Source organism: Nansenia antarctica (assembly GCF_963989245.1).
Source record: "Nansenia antarctica genome assembly, chromosome: 6".
NCBI classification, from domain to species: Eukaryota; Metazoa; Chordata; class Actinopteri; order Argentiniformes; family Microstomatidae; genus Nansenia; species Nansenia antarctica.
The window spans coordinates 43,606,551-43,631,246 of NC_137676.1; the positions used below are offsets into that span (position 1 = coordinate 43,606,551).

The 24,696-nt window shown below is 41.3% G+C and overlaps 3 protein-coding genes across 3 annotated transcripts; 2 read left to right on the forward strand and 1 right to left on the reverse strand.

Annotated features, from left to right (window-relative positions):
• Window positions 1-9,583: 9,583 nt before the first annotated feature.
• LOC308159476 (stathmin-3-like) lies at window positions 9,584-11,583 on the forward strand (the record flags this gene model as incomplete). Its single annotated transcript, XM_080533271.1, has 3 exons — window positions 9,584-9,757; window positions 11,160-11,351; window positions 11,524-11,583. The coding sequence occupies 3 exons, from the start codon at window positions 9,584-9,586 to the stop codon at window positions 11,581-11,583; spliced, it is 426 nt and encodes a 141-aa protein (XP_080389397.1).
• Window positions 11,584-13,274: 1,691 nt separating this feature from the next.
• gmeb2 (glucocorticoid modulatory element binding protein 2) lies at window positions 13,275-21,861 on the forward strand. The gene is made up of 10 exons (XM_080535399.1): window positions 13,275-13,358; window positions 15,238-15,390; window positions 15,782-15,858; window positions 16,320-16,444; window positions 18,351-18,454; window positions 18,804-18,958; window positions 19,831-19,902; window positions 20,080-20,217; window positions 20,341-20,463; window positions 20,625-21,861. Exons 2-10 carry the CDS (start codon window positions 15,257-15,259, stop codon window positions 21,305-21,307), a joined length of 1,611 nt encoding a protein of 536 aa, XP_080391525.1. The 5' UTR covers window positions 13,275-13,358; window positions 15,238-15,256; the 3' UTR covers window positions 21,308-21,861.
• Window positions 21,862-22,852: 991 nt separating this feature from the next.
• Window positions 22,853-24,072, reverse strand: pdyn (prodynorphin; the record flags this gene model as incomplete). The annotated part of the gene is made up of 2 exons (XM_080533585.1): window positions 22,853-23,500; window positions 23,950-24,072. 2 exons carry the CDS (start codon window positions 24,070-24,072, stop codon window positions 22,853-22,855), a joined length of 771 nt encoding a protein of 256 aa, XP_080389711.1.
• Window positions 24,073-24,696: the final 624 nt, after the last annotated feature.

Genomic DNA, 24,696 nt, shown 5'->3' on the forward strand with positions numbered 1-24,696 from the left:
AAAGACAATGTTCTTTCAAGCAGCCTAAAGTATGGTTTAGAAAGAAGAGAGTGTCAACTAGACCTGTAATAACCTAGCTTTCAACTCAATGCTAGGTTGAGACTAGGTTGCTGTGTGTGCTCTGTCAGACCCGGCCTCAATCACTGACTGGCCGCACGCACGCACGCACACACACGCACGCACACACACACACACACACACACACACACACACACACACACACACACACACACACACACACACACACCCTAACAACTAGAGCTCAGCTGGTAGACAGGGGAGGTAATGAGAGAGAGTGAGAAAGAGAAAAATAGAGAGAGAAAGACAGAGAGAGAGAAACCACCAGGGCCACTATCCTGCCATAGCTGGTACAGAGAAAAGAGAAGGAGGGAGAGAACGAGAGAGGGAGAGCGACAGGAAGAGAGAAACCCCAAGGGCCACCACCCTAGACAGAGGACAGAGAGAAAAAGCAGTCACTCTCTATGTCTGGGCTCAGCTGTTTGACAGACTTAATGACTGTGTGTGTGTGTGTGTGTGTGTGTGTGTGTGTGTGTGGCTGTAAATCAATAACTGTGCAGGAACAGCCACACCCTTGACAACAGATCAGGGGGAGAACAGCAGTCCATGTGTCCAGAATGTGCAAGTCAGTATAGGACTTTAACAGGTAATCAATTTGGCAAAGAAATTATTTTGAGGGAAATGTTTTTGGAGGGATATTAGGAATAAATTGTCAATCCCTGCACTCTCCATCATCCAGGACATGGTCAGAGGACAAGGTCAGACCTTTTGTCTAAACAAGACCAGCTTGACCTTTTGACACTCAGCCTATTACAATCAATGACCCAATTCCATTCTGGTTACTTGTCTCCTCCCCTCGCTGCCCTTGTCGACTAGCTGTCAGGACTAAAGGAGTAGATCTGAGGGACTCTCCAGCCAACTTAGATTGTCAGGGTTTAAACAATGGCAATGGGAAAGGAACCATTGTTGGATTTGAATCCTCTCTTATATCTGAGTGCATGCCCCACCTGTTTTTAAAGTGATCTTGAAATACACAGGGGGGGGGGGGGGTTCTGTTCTGTTACATTCTGCTGATTTTACAGTGCCTCCCAGGTTCCCGACGGGGTTCCACCAGTGGTATACCCCATACAAAACATGATACAGTAGCTTGTGATCAAAGCAGACTCTTGAAAGTTGCAATAATCCCCTGTGTCGAGAGTAGAATGCCTGAACAGAGTCAGAATGGGGTGGGGAGAAATATAGTAGCTCTGAATAGATGCAGGCAAGAGAGAAAAAAGCTCACAAAAAAAGAGATTAGGGTGCAATAAGTAATTCTACAGTAAATAGAGAAAGAAAGAGAGAGGGGAGGAGAGAGAAAGAGTTAAGTTGAAGATGAGATGAGATGAGGAGTGCTGATGAGCTTAACACAGCAAAGACCTAGGTTCTGGGCCCTGGACAGTCTGGACGGATTGATGGCAGCTGCTGGATTGAAAAATCAGGTGTAGTGCTGAGGCACAAATGTGTACATTTCAAGCCTGCAAACTGCGACACTTTAAATGAATGTGCAATAACACTATGTGCAATATGACAACCCTAGGGTACATAAGGTTGCAGAGAAATAGGAAATGTTAGAATAGGTATAGCATAGCATAGAGTACAGCACAGTGTTTTATCTGTACAGTATAGTATAGTGGATAGTGTACATAGCCTTTATTTATGTAAACCAGCTCCCTTCCCTTCTTGTTTTTTTAGTTTTTTTTTTCTTTTTCTTTTTTCTTTCCTAGCACCAGAGGAGCCACCCCTCCCAAATTTCGTTGTTTGGTACCTGTACTATAGCAATGACAATAAAGACCATTCATTCATTCATTCATTCATTCATTCATTCATTCATTCATTCATTCATTCATTCATTAAGAAGAAAGCATATTAAGATTTAAGCTCCTAGTATGAAATACAATAGGTGAGGGCCTCAACCTAGTTTCAAGTTTTAATTTGTATTGTTACGTCACACAAGTGTAAGAGAGTAACATTCTTAGGCTTCTGTTCCTGACATTGCAGCACAAAGACAAATAAGGCGATATGGCAAGATAAGTCAAAATAATAAAGTGACAATAGTTACAAGACATAAGTGAGACAATTGGACAAGTTGTGAGAGACAAATAAGAAGGACACAATTTAGCAGGACAAATAGTAAAAAAAAAATATATATAGCACAGAGTGGAAATGGCAGTGGATGTAAGAGATGGTATTTATAAGTGACTGTGTGCTTGAGGGTAGGTAATGTAAGGTAGTCCATATACTTGGGGTGTTCTTGGGGATAATAGTCATTTGTCTTCAGTAGGCTTGTTTATGAGCCTGATCGCCTGGGGAAAATAGCTGTTGGTTAGCCATTGAGTTTTAGCCCTGAGGCTCTGCACTGCAAAAAGTAAACCAAGGAAATATATGTGTTTTTTGTCTGACTACAGATTTAAGATAGATTTTATTTGTTTTAAGAAGACACACTTATCATCAGAGGGAATCTTAATCTAATCTGACTCAATTGATTTATCTTAATCCAAACATTTTGTGTGAATGTGTGAGTGGGATCACTTTTCATGTTTCATGATCATGTTTATGTTGAGCAGCAGTAATGTGCAAAAGCTATTAGTTGAACAACTTGTACCTGATAATTTTGAGAGACAAAAAAAATCATGTTCCCTTACCTGGACCTGGTACTATTAGCTGAGTCAACGAGAGGGTATTAATTCAATTGGCCAAATCATTGGCAGTCAGAGTCAGAGTCAATAGCAGAAAAACAATCAGTATGAAGTATCAGGAAATATAATTACTCTATCTACATCCAACAAAAAAGTACTATTGGAGGTTTTCAGGACCTTGGACAGCAGCACATACTACAAATACAATCTACAGTTTCTGTTTCAGCGCCACATAATATACAGTGGCTTCAGAAAGTATTCAAACGCCTTCACCTTTTCCACATTTTGTTGTGTTATAGACTCAATTTAAAATGGACTAAAATGTAAAGAATTTGCCATCAATTCACACACAATCCCCCAAAATGACAGTGAAAATGTCAGTACATTTATTAAAATTGAAATACAGAAATACCTCATGCACTAAGTATTCAGACCCTTTGCTATGACACTATTAAAACTAGCTAAAATGCTCAAATGTCATCAACAAATCAATCACTCAATAAGCTGTTTGTAATAACCAGATCCACACAGTGTGTAATTGATTCCTATGCAAATCAAAGACCCTATAAAAACAAAGATATTAATTAAAGTTATTGAGTGAATACTTTCCGAAGGCACTGTATGTACAATTCACAATTGCAGGACCATGGGCAACACCATAATACCATATGGTATTACCCATGGTCCTGCAATTGTGAATTGTACTTACAGTGCAAGTATATTATACCATACAGTTTCAGGGCCATGGACAGCATCTTGTAAGACAGGCAGAATCATGGTCAATATCAACAGCTTCCTCCCTAATCCAGTGAACCAGGCTCTCCTACTGAGGCAGTCAGAGCTGCATTGCAGCCCCTTCCCTCCGACACTGCTGTATAAGAGCCTGTAGAAGCCTGAAGCAGTCTCAGCCTCTGCAATATGTCAGCCATGTTATGAGGGTCTTGGCGTTGGTCTTCTCCCAGCTTCTGGGAGTTATGTGAGTTGGCTGTTTTTTTTCCGGGAGGATCAAGGGGACCATTACTCTGAACTGCTACTACTTAGCCAAGATACTTTTGGGCTGCAGTCATCAATAGAGCCTCTCTAAAAAAGAGTGTTTTAATAATTTACAGTGCGCACCAGGCAACGTGGAGGACAGTATGTGTGCACAGCTGGAAGGAGATTTTTTTTTGTGTGTGTGTATGTGTGTGTGTGTCACAATGTGCTGATGCTAAATGTGTGTGTTCTTATGTACTGTCGGCTATGTGATCTTTAAAGTGATTATGCTTGTCTGTGTCTAGACTCTATGTGAATATATCTTCATATGTGTGTGTGTTGTGTCTGTATGTAGATTCATGATTGTATGCATGTGCCTCTGTGCCCTCGTGCCTAAAAGGCAGAAGTGACAGGGGGAGTTGGTAGTGTACTTCTAAATAATTCAGCACATGACCAGGCAAAACTTTAAGACTGAGATTACCCCAGTGGGCCAGCCTCACGGTGCCAAATAGTCATATCTCTGAGAGTGCATCTGCACAGCAGTGGCGATTTTAGCCTGGCATTTCTGGAGGGGCAGTTTTGTATGACATCACCATCACAAAAAATAAAGGTAGTCTACGGTAGGCATATGCTATGGACTGCGCTGTTGTGCCAGAGAACAGAAAGATTTCAAATCTGAATACACTTCATACGCTTCAGCACGACACAGAACGCTACATTGAAGTTGCCTATACTGCAACAAAGTAAAAAATATATACAGATACACTGTATATGTCTTCAATAACTTGCAAGCTTTATGAAAATACAAGCACATTGTTAACTTGTAGGAAAGTTTTATCACGTTTTATCATGTCAAATAAATATCATAAATATCATCAGAGCAGAGGCTATAACACAATACAAAAGCCGCATTAACACACGCAAGGTAGGCTAGGCTAATTAATGGAGCTATATGAATATACAGCCCAGAACATACAGATTCTCAGAGTGTTGTGCTCCACGATGCTACGGCGATGCACCATCTAGTTGTGCCTGGATGTTGAGCTGCTCCAGTAAACCCAACTTCATGGCATAATTCAGATGGGACGCATATGGGCAGAGATACAGTATGTGCCACCAGAAACTGAATTTGAATTACTGACATTTGAATTTGAATTGCTCAATTTGAATACTTAAAAAATTTAATTTGAATTACATAATTTGAATTTGTATTGTTTAACTTGAATAACTTAATTGAAAAACTAAATCTGAGTATCATTTGAAACTGAATATTTATTTGCTTTGAAACCATTCAGTTTCCACAATTCAAATGCGCTGTCACACAAATACAAATCCTCTCACACAAATTAAAATCCTAAAATTCTAAAACTTGTCAGACATCCAGGTCCTTAAGGAAGAGCAATCGAGTGCTGATTGACTCCTTTTCGGGCCAATCAGCACCTTTCATTAACGTACCCAAGGAAGTTTAAAGAACGCACCCCCAGCCAACTTGGCGACTTTGTCCCTATATCTGGCGACTTTCCAGAGCCCCTTGGCGACTTAATTAGTTGGCAGCTCTACCTCCTGCGCCATAGCCGCAGAAAACAGCTTTTTGGTCATTTGTGAGACTTGAGAATTGCCAACATGCAGTCCCTTACACCAGACCATGTCACATTCCTCTTCCTCAACATAGGGGTCACTTTACCCCCGGCCTAAAGCAGGACCACGTCTTCTGGTCTGTGTGGCCCTAAATGTTTTATCTCCAACTTCTCTTCCAAAGGCAATGTACTAAACTGCACAGTCAACAAATAATCTACATCTCATTGTTAGCTAGCTAGCTACTGGCGATAGACCTACAGTTGATCAACTTAATTGCTTTGTGATTATTTCCTGTCACATCGTGTCATGTTAACGGCATTAGCGTTTAATATTGTTATCGCCACCTGTTGCTAGGTAGAATTCATTTACCCAATATAATTTGTGGGAGGTTTTCCCTGCTTACGCCAATCATACTCACAGTCCCCTAGCAACGATGGGGCAGAGTGCTCCGCTGCCCCACAGCAGAGAGACAGGGATCGCAGTCAGCAGCATAAGCACACACGCGCAAACTAGAGAAATTACTCCAAAACAGCACTATAAGTTTGTGAGTCAAGTTTATTATATAAACTCCTCAAAAAAAGTTCGGAAACATTATTTTTGTCGATTATTCCTCCCTTTTAATAATATCAATTGGTATTGTATGTCGTTGGAAAGCCTGATTAGTCACCTTTACAACGAGGTACAAATTGTAAGGATAATGCAATCGTGGAATGAGCAACACAGCTAACCATGTGGGCAGCGGCCCAAAACAATTAGCCAAAATCCCCTGCAATATTCTTCTGTCGGCAGTATCTCTCTCACAGTCAAAACAGAACTTGTCATCATTGAAGGCAATCTCAATGCAGTGAGATATCGGAATGATATTCTGGAGCCAGTGGCGAGCCCATATCTCCAGAATCTGGGACCTAACTCCATCCTCCAGGATGACAACGCTCGCCCCCACAGAGCCAGGATCATCACAGAGTACCTCTCCAGTGGAGTGGCCTGCTGTGAGTCCAGACCTCAACCCAATTGAACACTTGTGGGATCAGCTTGGGCGTGCTGTACGTGTGTGACCAGGCTGGTGACCAGCATGAGGAGGAGGTGCCAAGCTGTTGTGACTGCGCATGGATCTTCCACACGCTACTGAGGTCCCTAACAGTGTAAAATGAATAAAGTGTAAAAATGGCCAATATGTGTTCTTTTTTCCTTATTACTGTGGGAGAGTGCAATCATCCAATCCACCAAGCAACTCAAAACGAGAGTGAATACCAACACTTTTTTTGGGCTTTTGGATTTTGGCACATTTTTGGGGGCCGCCACCCACACGTTTAGCTGTGTTGCTCATTCCCCGAATGCATGACCCTTACAAGTTGTACCTCGTTGTAAAGGTGACTAATCAGGCTTTCCAACAATATCAAATACAATACCAATTGGTATTAGTAAAGGGGAGGAATAATCGACCGAAATAACGTTTCCCAAACTTTTTTTAGGAGTTTACTTATACACACCAATTTCATAATTGAATCACTATTTTAAAGATAAAATACATGTTGCCACAACGTTTAGATGTAACAAGCATCTTGCACCACCTAATGTAAAAACGGCACTGGATGTATGGCTATCTTTGCCTAGAATCCTGTGCTGCTCTCTGAGTTGTGAACCGAGAGCTGGGATGAGATGGGGCTTTGAAGAGACGATGGAGGCTCCCTGCCATGGCTGAGATGTCTTCTCACCACGGGATGCCACAGATTTCCTCCTGAATATAGAACTGTCAGGTAGAATATGTCTGGTGGACGAGTGTGTGCGCAGACACTACTGTAGCCCTCTTCTCCCCTCCCTCCTCCTCTCTCCATTTATCTCCTTCTCTATCTCTCCCTCTACTTCCTCTCTCTGCATCTCACCTGCAAGATTTTGCTAAAGCTTTTTGCGGCTGCATCCTGCAGTCTTTGTGGGGATGATGCTGGAAGTAGGCTGGAATGGTTTAAAAACATTCAGACAGAAAACAACAGCTTTAGGAATAGATCTGGGCTACCACAACACACACAACCTCTGCATCATGCAGATGATACCAATACACACCACTGTGCAATGAATAATAAGAAATGTCTTAGCAGTCATCTACTGCTCTAGTTAGTTCTTAGTACTGTTTAAGGTTAGAAATACCACAATGTCTCTGCTCACTGAGCTCTATAGGCTGCTTATCTATTCAGTAGCGATCTTAAAAGGCATTGATCTTCAAGGGGAAGTAGTATTTCCAGAGGCTAATAGTCTAGAAATCCAGTCTCCAGCCTCATTAGCATCATAAGAAGACTGACAGACCAACACACACACACACACACACACACACACACACACACACACACACACACAAACACACAGAGCGAAGGAAAGAGTGGATTGTTTGTTGTCTGCTACTGATAGTGAATGCTGAGAGGCGTACGCATTGTGTTTAAACACAACATTTGGTGGACATACTTCAGAAAGGCTGGAAATGTCACTTAAGTTGAGATTAAATTACAGTACATGTATATGTATTATAGACTAAACTAGTATTACTATCCAGCATGATTTAGTATTACTATTACAAATGCTTTGTAAATTATGTCTTCAATAGTGCTGGTTAATAGGCTTCTTAAAACACCACTATTTGGCATTTTGCACTGTGCTGTACAAATCACTGAACACAGAAACAGACTTCCATAACTCACACTATTTCAGTGATTGCACTCAGTAGCATGGTTCTTGCCAGAACCAGGAACATACTATGTGAGGCTTGGAGGGAGAACTCAGAATAAGCCCACTTGGATAAATATAACATGATGAGTCTCTGTTATGCACTAAAGCAGTGGCATGAGGGCACCTACTCAGCTTTAAAGACAGCATTTTTAAATCAGAGCAGATGGCGGCATAGTCACACAATGAGTCAGTTCAAATGGTGAAAGTTCAAAGGTCATTGCCCTTATTATATACATGAGCATTATTTTTCTTTGCGCTCTGTGGTTTGTGGGTGTTTCCTACAACATGTCTGATGTGCAGAAGGTATCGAGGATGCAGTGGATCACCCTTACTTTCATATTGCTCCCTCTCTATTAAGACATCTTATATATACTGTATATAGTAATACATATATATATATATAGTATTATAAGAGCATTTATACCACAAGAGGGCTAAAGCCATTAGAAACCTTTCACCCTCAAACCCTTTATGATTCATAAAGGCACTGGGATAATTCATGCATGTCTAATCAGTGACCTCCTGTTTCTTACACAGAAATCCTCAACGAAAGGCTCTCATTAAACAAGTATCGTGCATTGTTGATTGTCTCTGGGCCCTTAGATAATTTGAAGACTGACCTTTACCAACATGATACTAATTAGATCTGTATTGATTAACTCTGATCTGCAGGCTTAGCCTTTCCCCTGGTATCAGCTTACAGATAGATGGGTGTAAGCTTGGGACATAGCCTCCTAACCCAGAGGAACACAGTGACGCATTATGCTAAACAGTACTTTCTTTGATAGGCATGTATTGAGTGCTGTCACTTCGAGCAAGCTACTCGTTATGGGCATCGGCTAAGCTTTGTGTGTGGTTTACCTGAATAATTCAATTTAATTATGTATTATGCATAGTGGTGTAAAAGTAGCATGTTCATAGGTTGTGTGCATTTATGGTACTGTACTTGGGATATTTGCACTGTGCACTTGGTTGTATTTCTCTAATGAGTGTGTACACTATATATAAACTCTGAGAATACTACCTCTGTAATGCACCACTCTGCCCTTGTGCAGTGAAAAAGTGCAGTAAGTGCTGAACTGATAAAACTGGTCTGTTGGCAGCTAATGCAGTCAAACCCAGTGTATAGTGAAGCTGCTGTTACTGCACTACTACATTTTGTGTTAGACCTTCAATCTCATTCGATCTTCACTATATAGTGTTTTGTTCATACTGTAGCTTTCCTAACTATCTTAAATCTGGGGGTGTCGCTATAGCCAGAAAACACACTGTGAAAAGATATAAAATCACAATGATCCTTTTAGTCTGTATACTATTCACCATAAATCTTTTTCTCTTTTTCTCTCTCTCTCTGTCTCCCTCTCAGCCTATACAGAGAAGATCAAGGAGATGTCCATGATGTCTCTCATCTGCTCCTGTCTATACCCTCAGCCGATCCCCAGCAATGACTACTGTCACTATGAAGGTCAGTGGTACGGCCAGACTGGATATGAACGTTGTGCTTTGACTTGTCTGGTCTGAAAGCCTTGATAATTATCTAAGCCATTCAAGCACTAATGTGTAGCACCCACTAGGGTCATCATGGATGAAAGCCATGTTGTGTCTTTGGTTTCTCAGTAGACATGGAGGTGAAGCCTATCAACAAGCGACTGTCGGGCCAGTCCTTTGAGGTCATCCTGAAATCCCCCACCGACCTGTCCCCGGACAGGCTCAGTCCCCTGGTCTCGCCCCCCAGGAAGGACATCTCCCTGGATGAGCTGCAGCGGAGGCTTGAGGCCGCTGAGGAGAGGAGGAAGGTACGAGAGAAGGAATACAGAAAGACGAGGGAGAAGGAAAAGAGGTGGGGAGGAGGGTGGAGAGGGAGAAGGGAAAGAGGTGGGGAGGAGGGTGGAGAGGGAGAAGGGAAAGAGGTGGGGAGGAGGGTGGAGAGGGAGAAGGGAAAGAGGTGGGGAGGAGGGTGGAGAGGGAGAAGGGAAAGAGGTGGGGAGGAGGGTGGAGAGGGAGAAGGGAAAGAGGTGGGGAGGAGGGTGGAGAGGGAGAAGGGAAAGAGGTGGGGAGGAGGGTGGAGAGGGAGAAGGGAAAGAGGTGGGGAGGAGGGTGGAGAGGGAGAAGGGAAAGAGGTGGGGAGGAGGGTGGAGAGGGAGAAGGGAAAGAGGTGGAAGGCCGTGGAGGCTGTCTAGTGGAGGAGGAATGGGAGAGAAGAAGGAGGAAGACCTGAACTGTGGGGAGTTGGAACAGGGAAAATGGAAGTGAGGAGGACAATGGTGAAGAAAGAACAGTTGAGAATTGGGAGAGGAGAGGGGGAAGGGAGAGAGCAAGAGGATAGGAGAGTAGAAGACATAAGAGGGAAGGAGGTTTTTGGGGAGGTTTTGAGGAGAATAGACGCAAAATAACAACGAAGATGAGGTGAAAGGTAGTGGAGAATAGAACTGAATGAGAAGAAGGAGAGGAGGAAGCTGGATAGATGGACAGATGAATGAGATGAGGTAACAATAACAATGCATAATTAAATCTCCTTCATGTTGGTATTGGCACAGACACTCTTCTGTTATTCCACAGTGGTGTTGAACTGGAAAGAAAAAAGGTATTTGAGAGATCTTTCAGTCCAACAGAAATCACTGGCAGCCACAAAGGCAATCATTGTCAACTAACTTTATTTTCCAATTTCAGTTTGAGTATTTCCTGGGTTTTCTATTAGCATGTGTCTCTTGCCTTTTTCTACGGTGCATTTCCACTTCAATAGACTCATTGAAGACTAATTACCATCATGGGGTGACAACTGTTTGACTGCCTGGCTGAGTATCAAACAGCAGCAGAGGCCTGTCACTGGGGTTCTCTAGGGGCAATAATCATGAATTGCTGTCATCACTGGTATACCATGGGGAGGAGTGAAATGTGTGCAAATATTTGATTGGTGAGACAAGTGAAAAGAGAAATAAAGAAGCCCAATTTTTTCTGCAAAGTCTAGTTGACTCGTTTGAAATAAATGATCAGGAAACTCATTTGCATTTTGATAGATAGTCAGATGAATGTCGGACAGTCAGAAGTAACTTTCTGACTATCTGTTAGTTAGGGAAATTATCTATATAGTGGAATGGTAGATTAAACCATTTTGAGCTGGTGGAAAGAATTAAACAACTAAACCGTTTTTTTTTAGCAGAATCTCTAATGTTGCTATATGTTCTCCCTGCTCATCAGTCTCAGGAGGCCCAGGTGCTTAGGAATCTGGCTGAGCGGAGAGAGCACGAGCGGGAGGTGCTGCATAAGGCCTTGGAGGAGAACAACAACTTCAGCAAGATGGCTGAAGAGAAGCTCAACTACAAAATGGAGGTGAACAAGGAGAACCGGGAGGCGTACCTGAACTCAATGAAGCAGAGGCTCCGTGAGAAGGTAAGGGCCTGTTTTTTATTTTATTTCTTATTTTGTCATGCTTGTTTTCTTTCTTCTTTCCTAGGAACAGTGAATCGTGCTCTAAGATATTTCTGTCTGGCCTGAGGGAATACAAGGTTTTTATTCTCCATAACAGCCTGTGACAGTTTTTTTTTTGTGATGTTTTTTTTAGGAGAGGCATGCTGCTGAAGTTCGCCGAAACAAGGAGCTGCAAGCAGACCTCTCTGGATAAGAAGGCATTCCTGGAGAATGCCTCGTGTGTTGTGTTTTTAGAGAGGAAAAACTTTTTTTAACACTTTGGTGTCAAAGGTCATCATTTTGCTCTGCATCCTGCAATCTCATCTGTCATAATAGAGGAACAAGTTTACCTGCAAGATATCACAACTATCATAGTTCATCAACTCTAAACACATCAATCTACAGTAAGGGTTTTCACTATAACATCAATACCACCAGCTTTTCAATCTGTAGTTTTTCACATTTAAAATGATTGTAATGTCAAGTCAAACGGTTGGAATTTGAAATAAGCCTGAGCACGCATGCACACACACTCGCGCACACACAAACACACACACACACACACACACACACACACAAACACACACAACACACACACACACATACACACACACACACACACACACACACACACACACACACACACACACACACACACACATATTTATTGCTTATGACATATAAATGGCATGGATTGTTGATAGGGATTGTCTGTGTTGATCTGTGTAAAGGATTAATAAAATACAAGTGTAGTGGATGTTGTCACTGATCTTTTGGGTACAACACATAATTATCTTGGCATATTCACTCTGCAGCTGTCTATCTTACAATTTGGCTATTGTTTGAAACAAAGTGTTCACTTACCATCTGGGAGCCTCATTTTCACAGTCCCAGCAGTATGGGCCAAGTCAGCACGCATTTCTGCCAATACTCAGTTTGATGTTAAAAAGTGAACATACTTGCATGAATGTCACAACATTAGCTACAGGGGGAGGAAAAGCGGTCCATGAACATTGTTATGAATAGGCCTACTTGCTGTCATGTGCAAGACGCTTTCAGTTGATTTGATTGGACCTTTTACTCATTAGACCTACAACATTGCTCCTTTTGACATTCCTAACAGATAACATTGTTGCATAGAATTGTGTGTACAACTACGACAGGCTCACTAATCTTCCCAACCATGTCAATTTGTCATTGTTATTGTCAAAAGTTATGATTAAACATGATACAAAATATAATATTTCTATTTGGTTGGTTATTCATTCATTTAGGATGAATCCTAAATGGGTATTCACAGGTAGGCTATAGAAATCCTAGGCCAGTCATGAAATCATGACTTAATTGGAATAAACTAATTCATGGAAACCCCATATGAATAATGATAAGTCAAAAAGCCTACTAAGACTGGTGTGAGACACCAGTTTTATACTCCCTGATGATGCATTGATAACTAATTGATGACGATAACTACAGGGCCGTGAAACATAGATTCAATAAATTAGACTAACCTGGATAAAGTAAAGTTCAATATAAAAATGTAAGTTTCAAAGATTGTTAGGAAATTCAGTGCAGCTCACGTAAAAACAATAAATGACATACACAGCTGTGCAGTAGGCTATGTGTACTTAAGGGAAAAAAGAAAACACATTTACAAATCCTAGAAATCAAAAGAAAAAAAAAACTGTCCATAGAGCTACAGCTGCTAAATGACATTACATTACAGATGAATAATCATTTAATATGCGCATTGAATGTTGAACTGTTTTTTTTATTATTGATCAAAATGCCATCAAAATCCCTTCTACATGGTGATCTCAGGAGTCCTTTGCCAAATTATTTTAATCACCATCATTGCGGCGACTGCGGCTGCGCAGAGCGGACGCTCGTGAACTAACCCCATTACAGCCACTGATGCGAGCTAAAGCTACTAGCTTAGCATTGTGGCGCATAACGACAGCAACCATTTTTGAAGACAGAAACCCAGAGGTAAGTACACTATGTGTTTTAAAAAGTGTATCCGCGGTCAAACACATTGGTAGTTTACATCCGAATTGGAAGGCAGTCGGGTGGACGACAAGCTGATGACAGCCACCAGATAAACAACAAACAGCCGCTGGCACGTTTCGCTCGGACGGACCGTCGTAACGTGCGTCGTTAAACATCACGTTGTCTCATCCGCACGACGTCGCTAACGTTGGCCCGCTAGCCGCTACGTCAACTGTGTGAAGCAGTTAGCTGGCTGATTCCAGAGAGGATACTATACTATAAACCCTCAAATATTCTAAAATGAATGTATCGATATGAATGTTTCGTGAAATAGCTATCCAGCTAGTGTTGTTGCCGCGGCCTTGACGTCCTAGAGAAGCAGCCCGTCTAACGTTAGCTCGTTCCCGAGGCTCTGGCCCGCTGTGTACAGTCTGTCACTCGATGGTACCATTGCAGTAGTGATATTATAGCGTAGCTAGCTTGCAAGCTACACTCCATACTAGTCATAATGTCCCCCAGTAATCACCAGTTATTCAGATTCAGATTCAGATTCAGATAACGTTTATTGCCATTATGCTTGACACATATAGGAATTTGTTTTGGCATTTACAGAAGGTGCATTTATGCTTTTTTTACATATACACATGAACAAAACAAGTACAAATACAAATGCAAAAACAGGACAACACAGGACAGACAGTGCATGGATAGTGCTGTATATAAAGTGCAGTGCAGAGTTATTCAAGGTCCAGTGCATGTTCAGTCCTGGGCAGACAGTTATGACATAGATGGCAACCTATGAAGCGAGTGACTGTACTGTGTTGTAACGTTACATCGTGATCATGTTCGCTAACTCAACAACTTCATGCACAGAGTGCATAAACACACACATACGTTGACGAAAACAACAACTCTCTATCGCAGTCTACCCATGAATAAACATCTGATTAGAGATATCGTGACGTTAGAATTATAAGGTTCTATCTCAATTTTTGTCAAAATTGAGTTTTTTTTACATAATCTGATCCATTAGGTGTTTATTAATGCCTGTGTGGTGTTGTTTTTTAAAATGTTGAAATTTTTCAGTTAGTAATTAATAAAATACAAAGGTTCCATCTCACAAAACATAATGGAATGTAAAAACGTTGACGCTCAATATCTCTGAACTACCCTGAACGGAGATAGAACCTTATAATTCTAAGCTCACGATATACCGCGGAAAGTTTAAAATAAGTTTAAAAAAAATCTGAAAGTACCCAAATGGAAGTAGTACTACTCGGTCTGAAAAACAGTGTTCTCGGTGCATCCCTACCCAGAAGTGATGTTTTATCCGTGTTTCCCTGTGGTGGTGGTGGTGGGTTTGGAGTGGCGCTTTCCCCTTAAGTCACATATAATCGAGGGGAAAGCACTGGCATTAGTCCAGCAATACAACACCGCCACAGGGAAACAGGGATCAAACATCTCTCCTGTAGAGCATTATTATGACTTCATTTCAACTTTCCGCAAGAATTAACACCAAACAAACAAGAAGGATATCTTGAAGCAGGTTTTTATTCCGCGATCGAGTGCGGCAGTGATTGTCTATGTGCTTGTGTATTGGAGCTAACAGTTAGCCAATTATTATGGGCAATATGAGAGTCCTTTTGAAATGATCACTTTGGGTATTTGGCATGTATAGTAGCCTATAGTGGGTATATTTGGGTACGTATATTTGGGCTGATATAGTAGTGAACTGCCACATAACGTTTTTCCAATGAGTAGTAGCCTACACCAACTACAGTCATGTACTGCAATCTGGCACATATGGCAGAAAGTCCTTTTGAATGACAAGGTTTATTAATAGCACTGAGCTAACTAGCTAACTCTGCCTGTATGTCAGTTGAGAGCTCAGCCCCCCTATGGCGTCATCGGAGGTCAATGTTCATGTGGAGGAGGTGGTAGTCGTGACAACGCCTGATGGATCATCAGAGACCAAGTCTGAGGAGGAGGAGGTGAAGACTGTGCTGGTGGCTACAGAGCTGGCACAAATCGGGTGAGTGATAATGACACACACACACACACACACACACACACACACACACACACACACACACACACACACACATACGCTCATGAGCTACAGAGTGAATGTCTTGACCGCTACAGTAGACCCAACCCAGGGGAGTCAAGTGTAAGTCAGAGCCACATTACTCACCATACATACTATATCACTCAGTGAACTTAGTAGTATACCCCTCAGGGCTATATCTAGTTATAACTATACTCACTGGGAAAGTATGCAAGTATTGATGGTGCATTAGGTTGGTAATCAAGCCTACCGAAGACAATGTCCTCTCCGACCCACTTAGCTGAGGACTGTGGATGGTCTATGGTTCTGGTATGTTCTGAATCTAAACTCACTTTGGTTTGTTTATACCATTCAGAGAAGAGCTTGCCGATGGAGACATGGAGTCAGAATCCGATGCCGATACCTCTGTGCTCTCAAAGGAAGCAGTCATAGGTAATTAGTGTGATGCAGTCATAGATATATGGTGATGAGAAAGTTGTTTCTGATGATGAATCTATATAGCCATATGATATTTTGTGAACAAAGCACACACACAAATAGCAGAACAAAGGTAGTTTCTCAATGTGATAGGGCTGTATGTAAAGTTGTTTATGTTTATTATCCTATATAGCCACTACTTATACATCTTTACATACCATACTGTACATAGCTCATAATTGTATATACCTATAACTACCGTACTTGCCATACTGTACCTATCTCTATCATGGGTATTTTCATGTTTTCTATCACTATTTGCAATCCTGGTTAGATGCTAAACTGTATTTCATTGTCTGGTACTTCTATTCTGCAATGACAATAACGTTTTAAGTTGTACTAGTTGTACTAATCTAATCTATATGTAACAGGAAAAGTATCAAAACAAAACTAATGGTGTCTGTCTGTCTAAGCAGTGAAGCTCTCAGAGGAAGTGGATGTGGAGGCTGATGTCATCTATCCAATCACCTGTGGCGAGACGAAGGCCACCCTCATCTGGAAGAAGTTCGTCTGCCCAGGCATTAACATCAAATGTGTTCAGGTAACTTTGTGCATCATGCACTCTTTATGTTTGTGTGTCTCGGTGATTAATGTGTTGGTCAACTCCTGTCTTTGTATATTTCTTTGTATATTTTTTTTGGATTTAAGATAATGTATTTAAGAGATGCTACGGGATCTTCACAACTACATTGTTCTTTTTTTAAACCTCCAATTTTTGTGCTTGAAATGGAACTATATCTGTCAAATAAATCACATTGATCAGTCATTTACCTGATATGTCCGCAAAATCGCTGGCTGTAATGCACAACTTTTCATAAAGCAATTTCCTCGTTCCTAGTTCTCTCACGAATAAGCCACGGTAGAAACATCAATTTTAAACTTAATAGACACCACACAGTATATAGATAGTTAGATAGTATAGCTGTTTAGTATCCATTATTAGTTACTAGTTTCAGTATTCTTTTTGCACCTCATGTGTTATGTACATATTGCATGAGACAAATTTTGACTCTTCGCTCCTTTTAGAACCAGTGGCTAAAATTGAACAAATAACTTGTTACATAATTGTAACTGTTTGCAAGGTTATATATATATATATATATATATATATATATATATATATATATATATATAGATAGATAGATAGATAGATATTTGATGTGTTATTTTTTCTTTTTCAAGCTAATCAAAAGTCTATTATTTTAACCAGTTTGTTTGCAGTACAGTATTTGGAAAAAAGCCCTCCACAAGGCTCCGAAGAACTTTGGAGGTGTCATGATTAAGCAATATCACACGAGAGGGAGTGTGTTATACTGAATATCAGCACGGCTGTGATTCGGTCGTAGGTACGAGGCCACAGCAGAGTACCGAAGACAATCACAGCCGTGCTGATATTCAGTACAACACACGACCTCGAGTGTGATATTGCTTTTATACAACAGTTCTACAGCGCAATTTATTAGTTAACAGTAATAAGTGACAACAGATTATGATTTGTTTGTTTATTTAATCATTTATTTTGGCTCCGTCAAGAAAAAGTAGTTCCGCAACGGGACTTAAGTTGTTACTAATTTACTAATAAATTTACTAATAAATTTACTAATAAGTTACTAATAAATGGCTACTACATTAGCCAATCAGCGAGCAAAGCAAAACCCTCCGTTTTTAAATCCTCAATTTTGGCCGCCATTGGCCAAAAACTTTAATTTGGCTCTACAAGTGTTAATATGTCATTTTATGACGTTTTAATATGTTTTCAGGCGAGAAAGTAGCCATATATATTCCCAAAATGTGTCCGGTTTATCAAAATAACCCGTTTATATATCTGATCTGACGTTGTTTTCCCCACTTCTGTGGGAAACTTCGCTAGCAACATTACGTTGCCAAGATAGGCTGGTTTCCCCTGCTTCGGCAGGCTACTTTATCTCCGCTGAGGTAACGACTGTAAGCTACGAGTTAGTTATAACTTACACCACACTAGGGGTATGTATAAATATTTAGTAGTTACTAAGCTCTACGTCATAACTAGTGTGCTTGGTGCAACCCATTCAAGTTTAGTAGTGACTAAATCTTGATTTAGTAAATACTTACGCTATAACGGGTTAGTTTGTACTTAGTAAGAAGTGGTGCAACCGACCCCTGAACACAAACTAGCTACTTTGTATCGTGTACATGTATTTGTACATTTCTATGTATTGTGCAACCAGTGAAATATGACTCGGTTGACAGTCGCTTTGGTGGCATGTGTGAATGTGATTCAGAGTCAGACCAGTTGACATCAGACAGCACACTGCTGAACACCTGTGCGGCGGAGTGATACACATAGTTAAAAGTCCCAGTGCTGTTATACTATATATCGTAACTCATGGAATGCCTCTTATCAAATTACTTGGTCGGAACTAACTGTTGTATAATGTGTTTTCTTGTTTACTGTATCTGTATTCCAGTTTAATGAGCACCTTATCAGTCCCAAGGAGTTTGTCTGTCTGGCTGGGAAATCCACACTGAAGGACTGGAAGAGAGCAATCCGTGTGAATGGCACTATGATCAGGTCTGTGGCTTGTAAAAAAGGAACAAAGTGAAGTTACACAATGTATGAATGTAGTTTATATAATCCTCCATACAAAGATGTGAGTACAATTTAAAATTTGCCCATTGAGACCATGGAGACATTGCAGGATGCAGTTAATTTACCAGTATGCCAAAATGATTTGCTATCATTAATCGTCATGCAGTTCACAAATGTGCCACATGATGGCACTATGACACAAAAGATGATGAAAGTTGATTCCAAAGCACGAGTATGGCCAGAGTCGCCTGCCATTTGGGGAAAATAATCCATTTTGAAAAGGTCTGTATCCTGCCTGTCAAACTATGCTGTATTCCCAATTTACCTACAGGAAAATCATGGACTCAGGTGAGCTGGACTTTTACCAGCACTCAAAGATTTGCTCCAACACCTGCCGCAGCACCAAGATTGACTTAGTGGGGACTAGAGTGTCCGTCAGCAGTCAACAGTCCACTGAATATATCCCCGTCACCCCGACATCAGAGTGTAAGCACACACACACGCACACACACACACACACACACACACACACGGGTCATCCATAAATAAAGAGGCCAAAGTGTAACATATCATGATCAAAAGGGTCTCACATCGGTAGTTACAGGAATAAAAGTCTAGATGGGCAAATTGGGAATTTTAATGGGAAGCTTTTTTTAAGTCTACCAGTCTTTTAAAATTATTATTATTATTATTATTATTTATTTTTTTATAAAAATGTTTAACGCTTGCTTCTTTTAAGATAAAACTGTGTTGGATGGACATGTTCCCTTTAAGAGAAAACATTTACTTGTGAACTTGAGGATTTCTTGTTTCGAAGTTGGCCTTGAATGAAATAGAAAACGATTGAAAACGATCACCTGACCTCAGTCTGAAGTCTTGAATGACGTAACAGTGCAGACACGAGCCTGCTTTGGAGAGATTTCATTCATTCCCTATGTTGACCCACACATGTCACTGTGTAACAAAGTGGTTGTACACCAAATGTACATCAAACTAATGTTAAGCCTAATTGCTTACAAATAACATTAATGACAACCCTATACAGTTCAAGTAACGGTGATTGCATCGATTGGAAGCATTACATCGATTGGAAGCATTAGATCCTGCAAACTTATGAATTATTTCTGTTTGGTTGCTAATGAGAACTATTTTCACTATGTAATATAAGGAGACACAAATCTATATACAGTTACAATGTAATTCCAAGAGGCACACCTAATGATACAAAGAGCAAGGTCCAGGATTATTTAAAAAAAATAGGGTAATCAAGTTGACTCACATATACACACAGATCAGAAGTATCAGAAGTGCTTCGCTTCCATTGAGTCAAATGCTCACGATGTGTTCTCCTGTTCTAGTGAACGGATCACCGGCCATGTTCCCAACGGAAGTAGCAGACGACAGCACGGAATGGGTCACAGCCATAGGAGGTGAGTTTGAGCTCTCTTGAGTTATAATAACAGTGGTATCAAATGCCTGTGATCTTGAAGTTTGAATGGAACTAGCTTTACCAGTCTATTAAATATATTATCTATATTGAATGTCAGTCTTTAATCAATTGAAAGAACAACTGCATAGCTTAAGATTGGATTGTTAAATTGTTACAGATGACTCTGTGACATTCTGGCGGGGGCTGAAGGAGGCGGGGCTGCTGGAGGAGGTGGTGGAGGACTTCCAAAAGGAGATCCAGGAAGTGCTGAGTGGCATGGAGGAGCGCATCACACAGCCACCACTGCAGGTCAAAGGTCAGTGTGTGTGTGTGTGTGTGTGTGAGTGAGATTGGGTGACATTGTGTCTGTGGGTGGGGGATGGGCTACCTCAAATGACTATTTCAATCATATTCCACTGTTGGACTATTAACTTCTCAGATGCTGTGCTGCTGAACAACATAGTACAGAACTTTGGAATGCTAGATCTGGTTAAGAAGGTTCTGGCCAGTCACAAAAGTCAAATGGACCACTACAGGGAGCAGTACTCGCGCAGTCTAGTTGGTGAGTGAAACACATTAGGTTCTTCATTTGTTTGAAGTAGAATTACCAGAATTGTGCATCAAGTGGCACATCACTTTACTGTGGGCTCATTTCTTAGTAGTATACGTAGATGTTACCGTTTGGCCTCCGTTTTGAGTTTTAACCCCTGTCTTCCACTGTAGCTCTGGAGCAGCAGTGCGACGAGCACAGGAAGCGCGCCAAAGAGCTAAAGAGCAAATCCCAGCACCTCAACAACGTCCTCATGAATCTCAACCCCGTGGCCACACCACCCGCACCCAAACGCCCGCGCCTCACTCGGGCCATCTCGGGCCCCGCCGCCATCACCAGCTCCCCCACCACCCAGATCAGCTTGCCCATCACCCAGCTGGCAGGCCTCCCTCTGGGCACCAAAGTCCTCTCCATGGCGGGTACCCCTACTGGCACAATAACCCCCCAGACGGCCTCCTCCTTCCTGGGTGGGTACACTTTACTGGCGTCTCCCGGAGGTACGGCAGAGCTGGCACCCGACGCCTCCAACCTGACGGTCCTTTCCACAGCGGCCGCCGTCCAGGAGGGAGCTGGCGCCACAACCTTTGTCAAGGTGGTCAGCCCTTTCCAGCTGGTCACGCTGCCTGCTGCACTGGGTGCCACGCTGCACGGCCTGGCTAGCACTCCTCAGGGTACTATGGTGGCACTGCCAGTCAGTAACAATAACATAGCAACTACAGCAGTCACTGCAATGGAGACACAGGGGGTGGATGCCCAGATGGAGGCCGAATCTGTAGAGGCCCAGACAGTGGAGGCCTACACAGTAGAGGTAGCACCAGAGACCGAGGTGGAACAGACAGTGGAGGAGCAGGAGTGAAGAGACAGTTGTTAAAGACCATTGACCATAGTGACATCAATGACCCGGTTTCTCCTCATTGGTTTTGAATGAAAAGTGCACTTAAGCAGCTTTAGTGGTTCCAAACTATTGAAGTCATTTTTCAGTTAACGCTTTATAAAGACAACTTCAAGAACGTATCCATGCACTGCTTATGTTACTCTTAGCATCAGAGGTGAGAGGTCCAATACCGGATTGCGATGCATTGTTACATTTAAAAATTGATTGCATATTCTGTTATCATTAAGAAGATGGTCATCCTACCCAACTATATGTAGACTAGATCTTCTCAGGTGTCCATTCTCAATGGGTGTAGGTCACATGGTGAAAATGGGATTCTGTCCATATCTGTTTCATTCATATGGAAGAATAATGTTTTCAACAATGAGTTGAATGAAGATTACGTTTTGTTGAGCATAATGTTGTTTGTTGAGCACTTACTGTATCTATTTATGGATTTATTTTATGTTTTTTGACATGAATGTTCAACACTGGTTGGTTTGTGTACACTTTGTAAATACATTTTTTATGTTGGTCATTGGTTCATGGATATTTTTCTTGGACATTTGTTCATGGGTATGATACAGATTATTTATTAATCAAGGCCTACATGTTGTTTGTCTATTTTATAAATGCAAGGAAACAATGTTTCCACTGTAGTATTGAGTGCCTGAGGTTATTTCTGCAATTCACCTGGCTAGATGTCCACCAAATAGCTGGTAGACCACATGATGGTGCTAGTCCTCTTCGTTGAGCCTCACACTGCCCTGAATCTATTTTAGCTGAATGCTTTTTAGAAAATGTTATTTGAAGTTGAAGATCAATGGGCCTAAATGAGCCAAATCCCAAAGCTCATATAAGGGCTTTAAAAAATAATGATCTATCACTGCTATGTTTTCTAGGATGTAGGTTAAATAACTTTGTTGGGAAAAAAATACATTACCTTTTGTCAGCAAGCGATTTTACATAAAGCCAACATTGACATCTTCAAATTAAATTAAATATGTCAATTAAATTAACTTGTTGGACGACCACTCAGCGCGAACTTGTCGCAAAGTCGTAATCAGCGGTCCGAATGTGTGTGCGTTTTTAAGCATTGGTTCTACAGTCAAGTTGAATAGCAACATGTAAACACTCAGTGAGTTTCATCAATTCGCCATTAATGAACAATTTTACAGTCAGCGACACAAACATGTTTTCCTTGCGACTTTGACGAATAAAGTAGTTGCTTTTATTAATTGTTTTATTAAACAAGCATCATATATTGTAATAAATAATATTTTACCATAACACACACATGAGTTTGTTTGTCACCGATAAGTCCTTGACATAGAAGGCGTTTAAACATGACTGACACAAGCAGGTACAGGCATTTGTTTTACAGATATGGAATCTACCGCAACGATGTGCAACCAGGTAAGCGAAATAGGGCACACATACGGATATTATCGGATACTCGTGAGAATTCAAGTGAATCTGCGGACGAAGTTCTTTACGTCCTGTAGCATTGATGGCCTCATCGTTGAATTATAGACCAAAGTCATCATATGAACTAGGCTCCTCGTCTGAACGTACGGATATTTTGAAATGGCGACGTAAAAAGCCACCATATCGCTTCTGATTGTCCCACTTCAAGTTGTTCAACTTTGGCCGAATCCTTCGCATGAACCCTCCATATCGCTTTTGCACCTCTTCTTGACTGCCATCTTCCATAGAGTTACTCCTCTTTGTCTTTGGACCGAATTTGCGTAAAAACCCGCCGTAACGTTTAACCTCGTTTATTGCCGCGTCATTATTATATACCCCTATCTCGTTTTCAGAGGCAACATCTCCGCCCTGGTCGTCCTCCGAGAACTCCGGGAGGTCTCTCTCTCCAAATTTTCTGAACAAGTCCTCGTATTTCTTCGGGAAAGGTCCTTTAAAAACGGCATTGTCACGCCATGGGGATGTAAACTTATTTTTGCTTTTGTCGATACGTTTAATGAATCCACCGTAACGTTTGACCACATTTGCAATTGAAGCCTCTTGCCCGTCTTGCCTCTCTGGCGCGCTCTGTGCGCCTGTTTCGTCTTCGCTGAACTCCGCGAAACCCGCCGCGCGCGTCTGTAGAGTCTTCACACATGTATCTAGTTCGTCGGTGGGCAGCAGAGTTCCCTCACACTCCAAGGTACAAGTCTGAAACGAAAATATCAGTTAGTGAGCGAAAATCTTTCAATTTGTTAACCACCTTATGAGAACGTAGAACAGAAAAGGTAGCTTTTACGCATGCTCAATATCACCAATATCATTATTTACTGTAGATTTTTTATTATTAAAAAATGTAAGCTGCAAGTTATTCAGTCTTCCCACGCGTTTATACGACACAAGAGCAAGCGACGAAAATGACAAATCTATAGCCTATTCCCACTCGCGACCGCACGTCGCCAGCGCTCTCCGTGGTCCTGAAAGGCGCCTTTTGCGCATAGGCTACCCACAATATGCACAAGGCTCCACGATGTGTGATAGAGACGAAGTGTTATTTGTTTAGACAAGTTCCGTCGTAGGTTGTTACACTACTTTCTGTTGTTTGATTCCATTTGATAAAAATAATGGACTAAGTCACTCTAATATAAAACGAATCTTACCAGACTGTTGACAGGTATATCTGTATTAAGCATCTGTTGGGCGCATCTCAGACACTGGGAAGAGCAATCTGCTTGGGTGGAAGATGGCAAGCTAAGTATCAGCACCAGGACATACCACTCCATCCTTCGCAAAATCCCTTTAAATTAAAGAGAAAATGCCATGGTTAATTTGCACCTTTCTTCTTCATCAAACAGAAGGCTACCAGGATTTGTGATAATTCATTATTTCTTTAAAACTCGGATTTATTTTTCTTATTTCTGCACTTTACTCCATGAACGTCCCCCTTTTCTTATCGTGTTCAATGGTACGCGTAATGTGCGTAATGATGGCCACCAAGGTAATTATTAACTGCCAAAAGTTTACCACGGTTATTATAATGTGACAGATTCGATTCAGAACTCCCCATTTGATGCAAACAATTAGCTAAATAGCAAATTCACTTCACAGGCTAGTAATGCACAATAATGTAGCATGACTACAACAAATATAATTTCAAACAGATTTCCAAATCGATTACTCTTTGAACAATTATTAATGTTAGAAACAGAAATAAATACTTACTACAAAAGTAGAATAAATACCTCAGTAACGTTGGAGAAATTGTTCAACCCAGGCGTGTAGGTGTGAAGTTGGAAGAAAAATAGCGCATGTAATGTAAGTCAGTGTATGTTGTTCCCCAACAGATGTTTTTCTTTTGACTGGCTCGTCGCTTTTCTTTTTATTGACGGAGACTTCGTCGTGTCACC

Coding starts and splice junctions, on each gene's coding strand:
- gmeb2 (XM_080535399.1), top strand. CDS start 15,257: ATGGCGTCATCGGAGGTCAATGTTCATGTGGAGGAGGTGGTAGTCGTG. Junction 15,391..15,781: donor ACAGAGCTGGCACAAATCGG/GTGAGTGATAAT, acceptor TATACCATTCAG/AGAAGAGCTTGCCGATGGAG. Junction 20,218..20,340: donor GCCACCACTGCAGGTCAAAG/GTCAGTGTGTGT, acceptor TTAACTTCTCAG/ATGCTGTGCTGCTGAACAAC.